The sequence below is a fragment of the Coregonus clupeaformis genome, chromosome 15 (genome assembly GCF_020615455.1).
Source record: "Coregonus clupeaformis isolate EN_2021a chromosome 15, ASM2061545v1, whole genome shotgun sequence".
NCBI classification, from domain to species: Eukaryota; Metazoa; Chordata; class Actinopteri; order Salmoniformes; family Salmonidae; genus Coregonus; species Coregonus clupeaformis.
In genome coordinates, this window is record NC_059206.1 from 64,973,403 (window position 1) to 64,988,933 (window position 15,531).

At 41.3% G+C, this 15,531-nt stretch overlaps 1 protein-coding gene across 1 annotated transcript; it reads left to right on the plus strand.

The window, feature by feature from the left end:
* Window positions 1–1,607: 1,607 nt before the first annotated feature.
* Window positions 1,608–6,907, plus strand: LOC121583037 (death-associated protein kinase 3). The gene is made up of 5 exons (XM_045225423.1): window positions 1,608–2,435; window positions 2,688–2,763; window positions 3,680–3,832; window positions 5,065–5,110; window positions 5,953–6,907. Exons 1-5 carry the CDS (start codon window positions 2,243–2,245, stop codon window positions 6,697–6,699), a joined length of 1,215 nt encoding a protein of 404 aa, XP_045081358.1. The 5' UTR covers window positions 1,608–2,242; the 3' UTR covers window positions 6,700–6,907.
* Window positions 6,908–15,531: the final 8,624 nt, after the last annotated feature.

The following is a 15,531-nucleotide window of genomic DNA, read 5'->3' on the forward strand; positions in this document are numbered from 1 at the left end:
AGGGGAGACAGGGGAGAGGGAGATGGGAGAGACAGAGGAGGGAGAGGGAGGGGAGACAGGGGGGGGGGAGGGGGAGACGGGAGAGACAGAGGAGGGAGAGGGAGGGGAGACAGGGGAGAGGGAGAGGGAGAGACAGAGGAGGGAGAGGGAGGGGAGACAGGGGAGAGGGAGATGGGAGAGACAGAGGAGGGAGAGGGAGGCGAGACAGGGGAGAGGGAGGGGGAGACGGGAGAGACAGAGGAGGGAGAGGGAGGGGAGACAGGGGAGAGGGAGAGGGAGAGACAGAGGAGGGAGAGGGAGGGGAGACAGGGGAGAGGGAGATGGGAGAGACAGAGGAGGGAGAGGGAGGGGAGACAGGGGAGAGGGAGAGGGAGACGGGAGAGACAGAGGAGGGAGAGGGAGGGGAGACAGGGGCGAGGGAGAGGGAGAGACAGGGGAGAGGGAGAGGGAGGGGAGACAGGGGAGAGGGAGATGGGAGAGACAGAGGAGGGAGAGGGAGGGGAGACAGGGGAGAGGGAGATGGGAGAGACAGAGGAGGGAGAGGGAGGGGAGACAGGGGAGAGGGAGGGGAGACAGGGGAGAGGGAGATGGGAGAGACAGAGGAGGGAGAAGGAGGGGAGACAGGGGAGAGGGAGGGGGAGAGACAGAGGAGGGAGAGGGAGGGGAGACAGGGGAGAGGGAGATGGGAGAGACAGAGGAGGGAGAGGGAGGGGAGACAGGGGAGAGGGAGAGGGAGAGACAGAGGAGGGAGAGGGAGAGGGAGAGACAGGGGAGAGGGAGAGGGAGGGGAGACAGGGGAGGGGGAGGGGGAGTCGGGTGCCATTTGGGACGCAGACTGTACAGACTGAGGCACATATTTAGTCCAGGGGTACATATGACGTCACCTTTACACCACGGCTGACTGGCGATGCCAAAGTCAGGAAGGCAGTACAGTCACGGTGATAGAAGGTCTGAGTGCAATATGTTAAAAGGTGTCACCCGGGTGTTTGAAACAGGAGAGGAGCAGCCCTGCAGAATATGACCGGCCGTCCATTTAACAGGGCTGGACTACTTTTTCATAATAATAATAATATGCCATTTAGCAGACGCTTTTATCCAAAGCGACTTACAGTCATGTGTGCATACATTTTTACATATGGGTGGTCCCGGGGATCGAACCCACTACCCTGGCGTTAACAAGCGCCATGCTCTACCAATTGAGCTACAGAGGACCACGTCACATGCTTAAGCCCTCTGACCCTGACCCCTAACCCCCGACCTCTCTGACCCTGACCCCTAACCCCCGACCTCTCTGACCCTGACCCCTAACCCCCGACCTCTCTGACCCTGACCCCTAACCCCCGACCTCTCTGACCCTGACCCCTGACCCCCGACCTCTCTGACCCTGACCCCTAACCCCAACCTCTCTGACCCTGACCCCTAACCCCCGACCTCTCTGACCCTGACCCCCTAACCCCCGACCTCTCTGACCCTGACCCCCTAACCCCCGACCTCTCTGACCCTGACCCCTAACCCCCGACCTCTCTGACCCTGACCCCTAACCCCCGACCTCTCTGACCCTGACCCCTAACCCCCGACCTCTCTGACCCTGACCCCTAACCCCCGACCTCTCTGACAGTGCACTTCTCACATCCAGCTGTGTTTATGTTCTGATCTCTACATTTACGAATTCACAGCTACCTTTTTGCATTTTCAGTATTTATTTTCTCCAAAGCTGACATTGGGTTTGACAGGGTTTATCTGGCGTTGGGTTTGACAGGGTTTATCTGACATTGGGTTTGACAGGGTTTATCTGCCGTTGGGTTTGACAGGGTTTATCTGGCGTTGGGTTTGACAGGGTTTATCTGGCGTTGGGTTTGACAGGGTTTATCTGGCGTTGGGTTTGACAGGGTTTATCTGCCGTTGGGTTTGACAGGGTTTATCTGCCGTTGGGTTTGACAGGGTTTATCTGGCGTTGGGTTTGACAGGGTTTATCTGGCGTTGGGTTTGACAGGGTTTATCTGGCGTTGGGTTTGATAGGGTTTATCTGCCGTTGGGTTTGACAGGGTTTATCTGGCGTTGGGTTTGACAGGGTTTATCTGGCGTTGGGTTTGACAGGGTTTATCTGGCGTTGGGTTTGACAGGGTTTATCTGACGTTGGGTTTGACAGGGTTTATCTGGCGTTGGGTTTGACAGGGTTTATCATTATTTTCTGACCGTTTTGCACCTAAGGAGGCAGGACTGCAACAGGTCCAGTAAACTCATGCACACTGATGATCAAAAATGCTCTCTCAGCAAATCCCCTCTCTCTCTTTCTGTTGTTCAGCCTGAAAACATCATGCTGTTGGACAAGAACGTGCCCTTGCCAAGGATCAAACTAATCGATTTCGGACTCGCTCACAAAATCGAGGCGGGGGCAGAGTTTAAAAACATTTTTGGGACTCCTGAATTTGTGGGTAAGATTTCAGTCTTGAGACTGGCTCACATAAACATGCCATAACTAGACTACTATACATGAATATGAATAACTACATTATCAATGTGACAAATCACAGGTATTAATAGGAAATAATGATAATCTAATGAATTCTGTCTGTTATTGACACATTAAAGATAATATTAGGAAATACACTATTTTGATCCAATTACTTTTCTATCATTGATGCATTAGTGCAGTCTTCTGCTGATTGGTCACCTGTCTGTTTCAGCCCCAGAGATAGTGAACTACGAACCACTGGGACTGGAGGCAGATATGTGGAGTATAGGAGTTATCACTTATATCCTGTGAGTTTAAGTTCAACACAACATTAAGCATGTTTTAACATCATGGTACACAACATACATCAAATAAACATACATGTAACAGGGTTGGCGTAGATGAATACATATAATTATACAACGGGTGGGTCTAATCCTGAAGGCTGATTGGTTAAAACCGCATTCCAGACGGTGTCTATTCCACAAGTTACCACCGGCTAAATATATGACGTTAAAATGCCTATTTACTCTGTTCCATCTGACTGCCCAATCCACTGTCTCATCAGCCCAGCCAGGCAATTTATAAACTTGATTGCCACTATAAAAAGCATCTAGACATTATCTCACATTTCTTTTAGACTAGCATTTAGTTTTCAACAGCGGAGATTTGTTTAAACCTTGCTGTCTGACTCTCCGACATTTGCAACATTGTTTCACTATTGAAATCGATCTCCAGCTGTCCCATAGTAATGAACGTGTCAGGAGTCGGGAGTCGGGACGAGACAGACAGGCAGGGAACGTGTCAGGAGTCGGGAGTCGCGCCTCATTGGCTCATTGTTCTGGATGTATCCAAATAAGCGTCTCTAGTAACCCTAGATTTGTGTCGGGACTATATTTTGTGGAAGGATGAAAATAGTATGAATAAATTAATCTAAATAACATTTCTAATGAAAATGTGTCAATCATTATTTGAAATACGTTGGTAAACCCGTTTTATAAAAGTGATAATGCCCTCGAAGCCGGTGTTTGGAGGATATATTGGTAATGGTGTTGTTAGACTTCGTCTCGGGCCTAACAACACCCGTGTCAATATGTCCTCCATACACCGGCTTCGAGGGCATTATCACTTAAAAGGGGGAGGGGGAGGGAGAGAGATAAAAGGTTAGCAACAATGTTCCTAACGCTCCCCTCCTCCTGTTCTGGCCTTGTTGTTGTGCTCCAGGCTGAGTGGAGCGTCTCCCTTCCTGGGAGAGACTCAACAGGACACGCTGGCCAACATCTCAGCCATGAACTACGAGTTTGACCAGGAGTTCTTCTGCAGAACCAGTGAGCTGGCCAAAAGCTTCATACGACAGCTACTGGAGAGAGACAAGATGTGAGTTGGAGGGGTCCGAGGTCAGAGGTGAGGTGGAGAGGGACAACCGGTTGGGGGTCAGGAGTGAGTTTGACAAGGAGTTCTTCTGCAGAACCGGCAAGCTGGCTAATAACTTCATATGACAACTACTGGAGAGAGACAAGCTGTAAGGAGGGATTAGAGGTCGGGGGTCAGGGGTCAGGGGTCAGCTGGCTAATAACTTCATATGACAACTGCTGGAGAGAGACAAGCTGTAAGGAGGGATTAGAGGTCGGGGGTCAGGGGTCAGGGGTCAGCTGGCTAATAACTTCATATGACAACTACTGGAGAGAGACAAGCTGTAAGGAGGGATTAGAGGTCGGGGGTCAGGGGTCAGGGGTCAGCTGGCTAATAACTTCATATGACAACTACTGGAGAGAGACAAGCTGTAAGGAGGGATTAGAGGTCGGGGGTCAGGGGTCAGGGGTCAGCTGGCTAATAACTTCATATGACAACTGCTGGAGAGAGACAAGCTGTAAGGAGGGATTAGAGGTCGGGGGTCAGGGGTCAGGGGTCAGCTGGCTAATAACTTCATATGACAACTACTGGAGAGAGACAAGCTGTAAGGAGGGATTAGAGGTCGGGGGTCAGGGGTCAGGGGTCAGCTGGCTAATAACTTCATATGACAACTGCTGGAGAGAGACAAGAGGTGAAGGGGTCAGGGGGTGAGGTGGAGAGGAGAGGAGGAGTCAGAGGTGAGGGGTCAGGGGTGAGGTGCAGAGGAGAGGAGGAGTCAGAGGTGAGTGGTCAGGGGTGAGGTGCAGAGGGTGAGGAGGAGAGGAGTCAGAGGAGAGGAGTCAGAGGTGAGGTGGAGAGGGTGAGGTTTTGGTGTTAGAACCTGCGTTTTCTGTGTGTGCCAAAAGACTGTTAGACCGCTGAGCTAAAGCCTAGACAATATCTACGGAAGCTCACACTAGTCTTCCTGGCTCAGGGAAGGCAAATTCTGTATTGTGTTTCCACAGCACATCGTAGAACAGCTGTATAGAAAAAGTGATGTAACATATTAACACACTTTCGAGACCATGAGGTTTCTTTACGTTACTCTGCATGACTCTACACAGTACACGCTCTCTTGATGACAGTAACGCGGAGTGATCTGTGTATAAGGTCAAAACAGACTTACACTGTCACAGTCTAAAATCAAGTTACAGACGTCCCTCTGTTCTGTCTGCCCCCCCCCCCCTTGTGAGTACATAAACATGTTTGTCTTACAGGAAGAGATTAACTATTCAAGATGCTCTCAACCACACCTGGATCAAGGTATATAATGGTCACATGAAAACAGCCGTGATAGACGATGTTAAGACATGCATGTTTTCTTTTTTGTGACATAACTTGCCTCAAGGCCTCTTCATGCATTTTATAGTTTGCATAACAGCTTCATAATTATACTGTGACATTTACTGTTCAAGGGCAGAAAGGTATTTGTTTCTTGTTTGTACGGTTTTTGACATACTTGGTTTATGACCATGTAATGTAATGCATGTTAAGCTGTTATGGACTGCACCCCCCACTGACAATGCATAAGATATGATGACCTTGCTATTAAGATAGAGGAAGCTCTAGACTGTTAGTTTGAATCAGACGTGTGATTCAATCAGATGAGTTTTTCCTGATAACATGTCTGTCTTGACACGTTTGTGACTCTAACTTAAATGTGCAACCAGTTGACAAAAAACAGCTGTGATAGAAAGATGAATAACTGACCATGTCACCTGGAGTGTTGCCTGTGGTTTGGTAATGAATAACTGACCATCTCACCTGGAGTGTTGCCTGTGGTTTGGTAATGAATAACTGACCATGTCACCTGGAGTGTTGCCTGTGGTTTGGTAATGAATAACTGACCATGTCACCTGGAGTGTTGCCTGTGGTTTGGTAATGAATAACTGACCATCTCACCTGGAGTGTTGCCTGTGGTTTGGTAATGAATAACTGACCATCTCACCTGGAGTGTTGCCTGTGGTTTGGTAATGGATGCATCTGACCACTGGCTTATATTCCAATGCTGGACAGAACATCATCAATGCATGGCATGCAGTGCCAGTAAGTGACATCCAGCTCAGTAACCCTCCATCTTTCTTCCTCATCTCTTGTGTCTCAAGTCTAATGAGTACAAGGAGGAGACCCCCAGCACAAAGATCCCGGACCAGACCAAGACCCCCAGCACCAAGACCCCGGACCAGACCAAGACCCCCAAGAAGCGTGAGCGCCGTCAGCTGAAGACCAAACGTCTCAAGGAGTACACCATGAAGTCCCACTCCTCCATGCCCCCCAACAACACCTATGCCAACTTCGAACGCTTCGCCCAGGTAGTGGAGGACATCAGCCAGATGGAGGGCTCCTTCTCTGGGCTAGCCTCGGCCCACGACTCCCTGCAGGAGGACATCGACGCCCTGGTCTCCATCTACAACCACAAGGAGTCCTGGTACAAGGAGGAGAGCGAGGGGGTCCGCCACCAGCTGTCTCAGATCCGCTATGAGTTCCGTAAGGTGGAGGTGATGAAGAGGAGTCTGCAGGATGAGATGAAGGTGGTGGATGTTAGCATCAGCAACGTTAGCGCCCGCTACCAGGAGAGGAAGAGCCACTTTGACGCCCTAAGACAGGAGCTGAGCGACGAGCTGAAGTGGGTGCAGGACGTGGTGGGGTCGTTTGGGGTCACGGACGGGGTCGGTGGGGTCGGAGGAGGGGGTGGAGGAGGAGGAGGAGGGGGGTACCCCAACTGTAACTTCTCCACTGTGTTTAATAATGATGTGAATGAGGCGCTGAAGGAAATGCTGAACAGAAGCTGTGGAGGAGATCTGCTGTCTGGGATTAGCCTGAACTTCACTGAGTCTGGATTGAAGAGATAGTATGGTATAGTATCGTAGAGTATAGTATAGTATAGTATAGTATAGTATAGTATAGTATAGTATAGTATAGTATAGTGTAGTATAGTATAGTATAGTATAGTATAGTATCAACCTGGCTCTGATTGAGTCTGGATAGTACAGTATAGTATAGTATAGTATAGTATAGTATAGTATAGTATCGTATAGTGCAGTATAGTATAGTATAGTTGTCACGCCCTGGCTCTGGGGACTCTAGTATGTTGAGCCAGGGTGTGAGTTTTCATTTGTGTTCATTCTAGTATTGTGTTTCTATGTTGGCCAGTGTGGTTCTCAATCAGAGGCAACGTGAATCAGCTGTTGCTTGTTGTCTCTGATTGGGAACCATACTTAGTCAGCCTGTTTCCCATAGTATGGTGTGGGATCTTGTTCCTTTTGGTTTGTGTTTGTACCGTAGGACTTCACGTATCGTTTGTTGTTTTGTTCGTGTAACATTAATAAAAAGCATGTTCACCTTCCACGCTGCGCCTTGGTCCTCCTCTGTATACGACGATCGTGACAATAGTATAGTATCAACCTGGATCTGATTGAGTCTGGATAGTATAGTATAGTATAGTATAGTATAGTATAGTATAGTATAGTATAGTATGGTATAGTATAGTATAGTATAGTATAGTATAGTATAGTATAGTATAGTACAGTATAGTACAGTATAGTACAGTATTGTATAGTATAGTACAGTATAGTATAGTATAGTATAGTGTTGTATAGTATAGTATAGTATAGTATAATATAGTACAGTATAGTATAGTACAGTATAGTATAGTATAGTATAGTATGGAATAGTATAGTATGGTATAGTATGGTGTTGTATAGTATAGTATAGTATAGTATAGTATAGTATAGTATAGTATAGTATAGTATAGTATAGTATAGTACAGAATAGTATAGCATAGTGCAGTACAGTATAGTATAGTACAGTATAGTATAGTGTTGTATAGTATAGTATAGTATAGTATAGTATAGTATAGTATAGTACAGTATAGAGTTGTATAGTATAGTATAGTATAGTATAGTATAGTATAGTATAGTATAGTATATTACAGTACAGTGTAGTATAGTACAGTATAGTACAGTATAGTATAGTATAGTATAGTATAGTATAGTATAGTATAGTATAGTATAGTATAGTGTTGCATAGTACAGTATAGTATAGTATAGTATAGTATAGTGTTGTATAGTATAGTATAGTATAGTATAGTATAGTGTTGTATAGTATAGTATAGTATAGTATAGTATAGTACAGTATAGTACAGTATAGTACAGTATAGTATAGTATAGTATAGTATAGTATAGTATAGTATAGTACAGTACAGTACAGTATAGTACAGTATAGTATAGTATAGTATAGTATAGTATAGTATAGTATAGTATAGTATAGTATAGTGTTGTTTAGTATAGTATAGTATAGTATAGTATAGTACAGTACAGTATATTATAGTATAGTATATTATAGTATAGTATAGTATATTATAGTATAGTATATTATAGTATAGTATAAGTCTGGACAGTAGAGATATCAGCAGTTACAGGAGCCCAGAGACAATGACAGACACAGGAAGGAGAAGACACTGGGAGTCATCTCTTTGGAATATTCTTACTTTAGTTAGTTTTCCTTGTTAAACATTAGTATTATTTTTGTGATCAGCTAAAATGAAATGTCAAAGTATTTCTAATGGCTTCTCTTTGTGTTTACTAAGAATGCTATAAGAGGCTTGATAGGTTTTGAGGTTTTATTTTAAAGTCTGCAACTTTATAAGTAGCTTGGTTTTTTCTTCCATAACTCAATGCCAAGTGTTGATAATGTTGATGCAGTTTTTGGTAGAGGAATGATAATGAGCAGACAGCATTAATGACATCAGGCCTACCTTCTGAGATCAGGTTGAAGTTAGTCGATAGTGTTATTTTTGTATGTGTGTTTTACATGCTTGTACCTACCTGATCTAAACCCACTGAACCTGATAAAGACCTTATCGATTGAAATGCTACACATGTGATTGTGTGTGTGTGTGTGTGTGTGTGTGTGTGTGTGTGTGTGTGTGTGTGTGTGTGTGTCTGTCTGTCTGTCTGTCTGTCTGTCTGTCTGTCTGTCTGTCTGTCTGTCTGTCTGTCTGTCTGTCTGTCTGTCTGTCTGTCTGTCTGTCTGTCTGTATGTGTGTGTGTGTGTGTGTGTGTGTGTGTGTGTGTGTGTGTGTGTGTGTGTGTGTGTGTACTGTATCAGCCAAACACAGTGATACAGAGCCAAGAGAGCAGAACCAAGTCCAAAAGCCTTTTAGTCCTAGTATGGTCCTGTTAACCCATTAATATTACAGTCTATGTCTAATTAACCCATTAATATTACACAGTCTATGTCTAACTAACCCATTAATATTACAGTCTATGTCTAACTAACCCATTAATATTAAACAGTCTATGTCTAACTAACCCATTAATATTACAGTCTATGTCTAATTAACCCATTAATATTAAACAGTCTATGTCTAACTAACCCATTAATATTACAGTCTATGTCTAATTAACCCATTAATATTACAGTCTATGTCTAATTAAACCATTAATATTACACAGTCTATGTCTAATTAACCCATTAATATTACAGTCTATGTCTAATTAACCCATTAATATTACAGTCTATGTCTAATTAAACCATTAATATTACACAGTCTATGTCTAATTAACCCATTAATATTACACAGTCTATGTCTAATTAACCCATTAATATTACACAGTCTATGTCTAATTAACCCATTAATATTACACAGTCTATGTCTAATTAACCCATTAATATTAAACAGTCTATGTCTAATTAACCCATTAATATTACACAGTCTATGTCTAATTAACCCATTAATATTAAACAGTCTATGTCTAATTAAACCATTAATATTACAGTCTATGTCTAATTAAACCATTAATATTACAGTCTATGTCTAACTAACCCATTAATATTACAGTCTATGTCTAATTAACCCATTAATATTACAGTCTATGTCTAATTAACCCATTAATATTACAGTCTATGTCTAATTAACCCATTAATATTACAGTCTATGTCTAATTAACCCATTAATATTACACAGTCTATGTCTAACTAACCCATTAATATTACAGTCTATGTCTAATTAACCCATTAATATTACACAGTCTATGTCTAACTAACCCATTAATATTACAGTCTATGTCTAATTAACCCATTAATATTACACAGTCTATGTCTAATTAACCCATTAATATTACACAGTCTATGTCTAACTAACCCATTAATATTACAGTCTATGTCTAACTAACCCATTAATATTACAGTCTATGTCTAATTAACCCATTAATATTACACAGTCTATGTCTAATTAACCCATTAATATTACACAGTCTATGTCTAATTAACCCATTAATATTAAACAGTCTATGTCTAATTAACCCATTAATATTACACAGTCTATGTCTAACTAACCCATTAATATTAAACAGTCTATGTCTAACTAAAACAGTCTGTGTCTAATTAACCCATTAATATTAAACAGTCTATGTCTAACTAACCCATTCATATTACACAGTCTATGTCTAACTAACCCATTAATATTACACAGTATATGTCTAATTAACCCATTAATATTACACAGTCTATGTCTAATTAACCCATTAATATTACACAGTCTATGTCTAACTAACCCATTAATATTAAACAGTCTGTGTCTAATTAACCCATTAATATTACACCGTCTATGTCTAACTAACCCATTAATATTAAACAGTCTATGTCTAACTAACCCATTAATATTAAACAGTCTGTGTCTAACTAACCCATTAATATTACAGTCTATGTCTAATTAACCCATTAATATTAAACAGTCTGTGTCTAATTAACCCATTAATATTACAGTCTATGTCTAATTAACCCAATAATATTAAACAGTCTGTGTCTAATTAACCCATTAATATTACAGTCTATGTCTAATTAACCCAATAATATTAAACAGTCTATGTGTCTAATTAACCCATGTAATGCTGCTGATGTCACTGATCACTCAGCCAGTCATGGGACTTGTGTGTAAACTTGTTAGTGATGGGTCAAGAACTGGTGTGTTGTTGCCCTCGGTTACGTAAACACAAATATTGTTGTGTTGTCGTCTCAGCAGATACAGAAAGTCATTCACACAGATCTGCCATTCATATCTATAATTACAGTAACTCGGTAACATACTGAACATGTCATTGTGTTTAGCCACGGTCAACTCTGGAGAACATAGATGATGGCCTACCTAAAATATATTATATTAACATCTATTACTGGAGCTATTACAGAGAAACAGAGTGTAGGTTTAGCTACTGCCTAGAAATAGACAACAGCACCTTAGAATACTGGTTGTGTTTTCAGAGGAGCTGTGACAGCAACCACGAGGAAGAGACCAGGAAGAGGAGTAACACTTCCCGAAGACAACAACCAACCAAGCACCACCATTCCTCCATTCCACCTCCTGAAGTTAACAACCAAGAACCATTCCACCAAGCACCATTCCACCAAGCACCATTCCACCAAGCACCATTCCACCAAGCACCATTCCACCAATCACCATTCCACCAAGCACCATTCCACCAAGCACCATTCCACCAATCACCATTCCACCAAGCACCATTCCACCAATCACCATTCCACCAAGCACCATTCCACCAAGCACCATTCCACCAAGCACCATTCCACCAATCACCATTCCACCAAGCACCATTCCACCAAGCACTATTCCACCAATCACCATTCCACCAAGCACCATTCCACCAAGCACCATTCCACCAAGCACCATTCCACCAAGCACCATTCCACCAAGCACCATTCCACCAAGCACCATTCCATTCTGTTTTTTTTTACGTTAACCCCTTCATTTCGAATGTTAGATTCACCAATTTCCCATCAATCTTCACTCCTCTCCGTTCACTCCAAGGTTGGATCAATTCGAATTAAAAGTCATTCAACGCCTGTTTGCTTTCTTTATTCTGCCAACATGTTTTCTGCCTCTTTTACCAAAGACACTCCAAATAGCGAGTTGAGTACATTCATTCACTTGAACAATAAACCCAGGGGCAACTCTTTCTGTGGCGTCTGGCTGTAGTCTCTGGGCCTAAGTCAAATCAGCTGAGTAGTAGTTTGTAAAGCACTGCAGTCGGTTTCTCCGCGGGATGCTGAATGACTGACTGTTGATGCAGTCGGTTTCTCCGCGGGATGCTGAATGACTGACTGTTGATGCAGTCGGTTTCTCCACAGGATGCTGAATGACTGACTGTTGATGCAGTCGGTTTCTCCACGGGATGCTGAATGACTGACAGATGTTGCAGTTGGTTGGTTATGTCCTCAGTGTGCCTCTGATTGGAGCTCGAGGCACACGACAACAACAACATACCGTAGCTGTGTTGAGGCCTCATAAGTTCACAGAGTCAAGGTACTGTACACATAGATTGGTTTCATATTTATGAAAGAGATGCAAATAAGTTGTCATTGCAACTTTGTGGAGGTCTGAGATCTGGTCATGTTCCTTGAATCAGGACATTTGTAAACTATACACGACTACTCCTTGAACGTCAACTTCTGAAGAATCCTTTGACATAAACGGTTGTTGATGTGATGTATTGAGCATAGCCGACTACAGTACAGACATACAGTATAAGCCTGAGGCGGAGGCTCTTTGTTGAGTCCAATGACGGTAGGTTCAGTTGGAGAATGTGAACCTGTCGGTGTGTTCTAGAGTATTCCTTCCTTCAGGGGACAGCACACACGGCAAACCCAGTCACCAGTAACATACCGGTAATAACATTCACATACATCCACCCAGTCACCAGTAACATACCGGTAATAACATTCACATACATCCACCCAGTCACCAGTAACATACCGGTAATAACATTCACATACATCCACCCAGTCACCAGTAACATACCGGTAATAACATTCACATACATCCACCCAGTCACCAGCAACATACCAGTAATAACATTCACATACATCCACCCAGTCACCAGTAACATACCAGTAATAACATTCACATACATCCACCCAGTCACCAGTAACATACCGGTAATAACATTCACATACATCCACCCAGTCACCAGTAACATACCAGTAATAACATTCACATACATCCACCCAGTCACCAGCAACATACCAGTAATAACATTCACATACATCCACCCAGTCACCAGTAACATACCAGTAATAACATTCACATAAATACACTCAGTCACCAGTAACATACCAGTAATAACATTCACATACATCCACCCAGTCACCAGCAACATACCAGTAATAACATTCACATACATCCACCCAGTCACCAGTAACATACCAGTAATAACATTCACATACATCCACCCAGTCACCAGTAACATACCAGTAATAACATTCACATACATCCACCCAGTCACCAGTAACATACCGGTAATAACATTCACATACATCCACCCAGTCACCAGTAACATACCAGTAATAACATTCACATACATCCACCCAGTCACCAGCAACATACCAGTAATAACATCCACCCAGTCACCAGCAACATACCAGTAATAACATTCACATAAATACACCCAGTCACCAGTAACATACCAGTAATAACATTCACATAAACACACTCAGTCACCAGTAACATACCAGTAATAACATTCACATAAATACAGTCAGTCACCAGTAACATACCAGTAATAACATTCACATACATCCACCCAGTCACCAGTAACATACCAGTAATAACATTCACATACATCCACCCAGTCACCAGCAACATACCAGTAATAACATTCACATAAATACACCCAGTCACCAGTAACATACCAGTAATAACATTCACATAAATACAGTCAGTCACCAGTAACATACCAGTAATAACATTCACATAAATACAGTCAGTCACCAGTAACTGGTAATAAAAAATACCCCCCTTCTCCCCCTCTCTCTTCTATCAATTCAATTCAAGGGGCTTTATTGGCATGGGAAGCATATGTTAACATTGCCAAAGCAAGTGAAATAGATAGTAAACAAAAGTGAAATAAACGATAAAGAATGTACAGTAAACATTACACACACAAAAGTTTCAAAGGAATAAAGACTTTTCAAATCTCATATTATGTCTATATACAGTGTTATAACGATGTGCAAATAGTTAAAGTACAAATGGGAAAACCAACATAAATATGGGTTGTATTTACAATGGTGTTTGTTCTTCACTGGTTGCCCTTTTCTTGTGGCAACAGGTCACAAATATTGCTGCTGTGATGGCACACTGTGGTTTTTCACCCAATATATATGGGAGCAGCAGGCAGGGGCTGAGCTCCAGAGCAGCTCTCCAGTAGAGATATAACCTCTGTACTGTCTCTGCTCAGCCCAGATAACCACAACACTGCTTCCTCTTGCTGCCTGGCCACTAGGCAATTAACACTAGCCTCCACTCCCTTTACTATTAGTTTGGATTCAGATATATGGCAGGCCAATGGCCACACAATATTAATCAAGAAACTTAATCCAATCTCTCTTTTAATAATCCAAAATGTGTGGGACCCTTGTCTGTATTTCTCTGTAATAACTAGAATAATGTAATAACTATATAATTTTAATAACTAGAATCATGGAAAAACTAGAATAATGTAATAACTAGAATCATGGAAAAACTAGAATAATGTAACAACTAGAATAATGTAATAACTAGAATAATGTAATAACTATACAATGTAATAACTAGAATAATATAATAACTCTATGATGTAATAACTAGAATAATGTAATAACTCTATAATTTAATAACTATAATAATGTAATAACTATAATATAATAACTATAATATGCAATAACTATATATATGTTTTATGTAATAACTATATAATATAATAACTATAATAATGTAGTAACTCTATAATGTAATAACTATAATAATGTAATAACTATAATATAATACCTATAATAATGTAATATAATAATGTAATAACTCTACAATGTAATAACTATAATAATGTAATATAATAATGTAATAACTATAATATAATAACTATAGTAATGCAATAACTATATAATGTAATAACTATATAATATAATAACTATAATAATGTAATAACTATATAATGTAATAACTATATAATGTAATAACTATAATAATGTAATATAATAATGTAATAACTATAATATAATAACTATAATAATGTAATATAATAATGTAATAACTCTACAATGTAATAACTATAATAATGTAATAACTCTATAATTCAAGTGGTCATTAAAACACTTACAGTTGACTGCTATTACATGTTGCATCATTGTGATGGTATTACTGTATTGTGCATAGGGTAAAACATGCATGAACTGGAACTAGTAGCTATGTCAAATTTTGGCCCAAAGGCATTTGCAGAATAATTAACTATGATGACAATGCAAAAATAATTGATGTAACCACTGGAATTGATAATTCAATATTGAAATTATTGCAAACAAGAGTCAGCATGGGTTCAAATCCGACCCACTGCCCTTTGATCCCACCCTCCCCTATCTTAGACACTTGACTATCTCTTCAATAAATCTACAAAAAATTACGAAAGGAGTGGGATTTCCCCACTCCTTAAAAAAAAAAATATTTAAAAAAAATGTAACATTATAGACAAAAAAATTGATGTAACCACTGGAATTGACCATTCAATATTGAAATGATTGCAACAAAATGATAGTATTTTCCTTTGTTTTCATGGCTGCAGTCAGTCAGTAGCTCAGCCTCTGACTGCCTGTAGACAGACAGACTCACGTCACTGCGCCCAGGTCTGGGGCTGAGG

Bases quoted from the DNA above. Each gene is read 5' to 3' on its own strand.
- LOC121583037 (XM_045225423.1), top strand. From the start codon at position 2,243: ATGCACACTGATGATCAAAAATGCTCTCTCAGCAAATCCCCTCTCTCT. The intron at 3,833-5,064 runs GTGAGTTGGAGG...TTTGTCTTACAG, and splicing joins CTACTGGAGAGAGACAAGAT to GAAGAGATTAACTATTCAAG. The intron at 5,111-5,952 runs GTATATAATGGT...TTGTGTCTCAAG, and splicing joins TCAACCACACCTGGATCAAG to TCTAATGAGTACAAGGAGGA.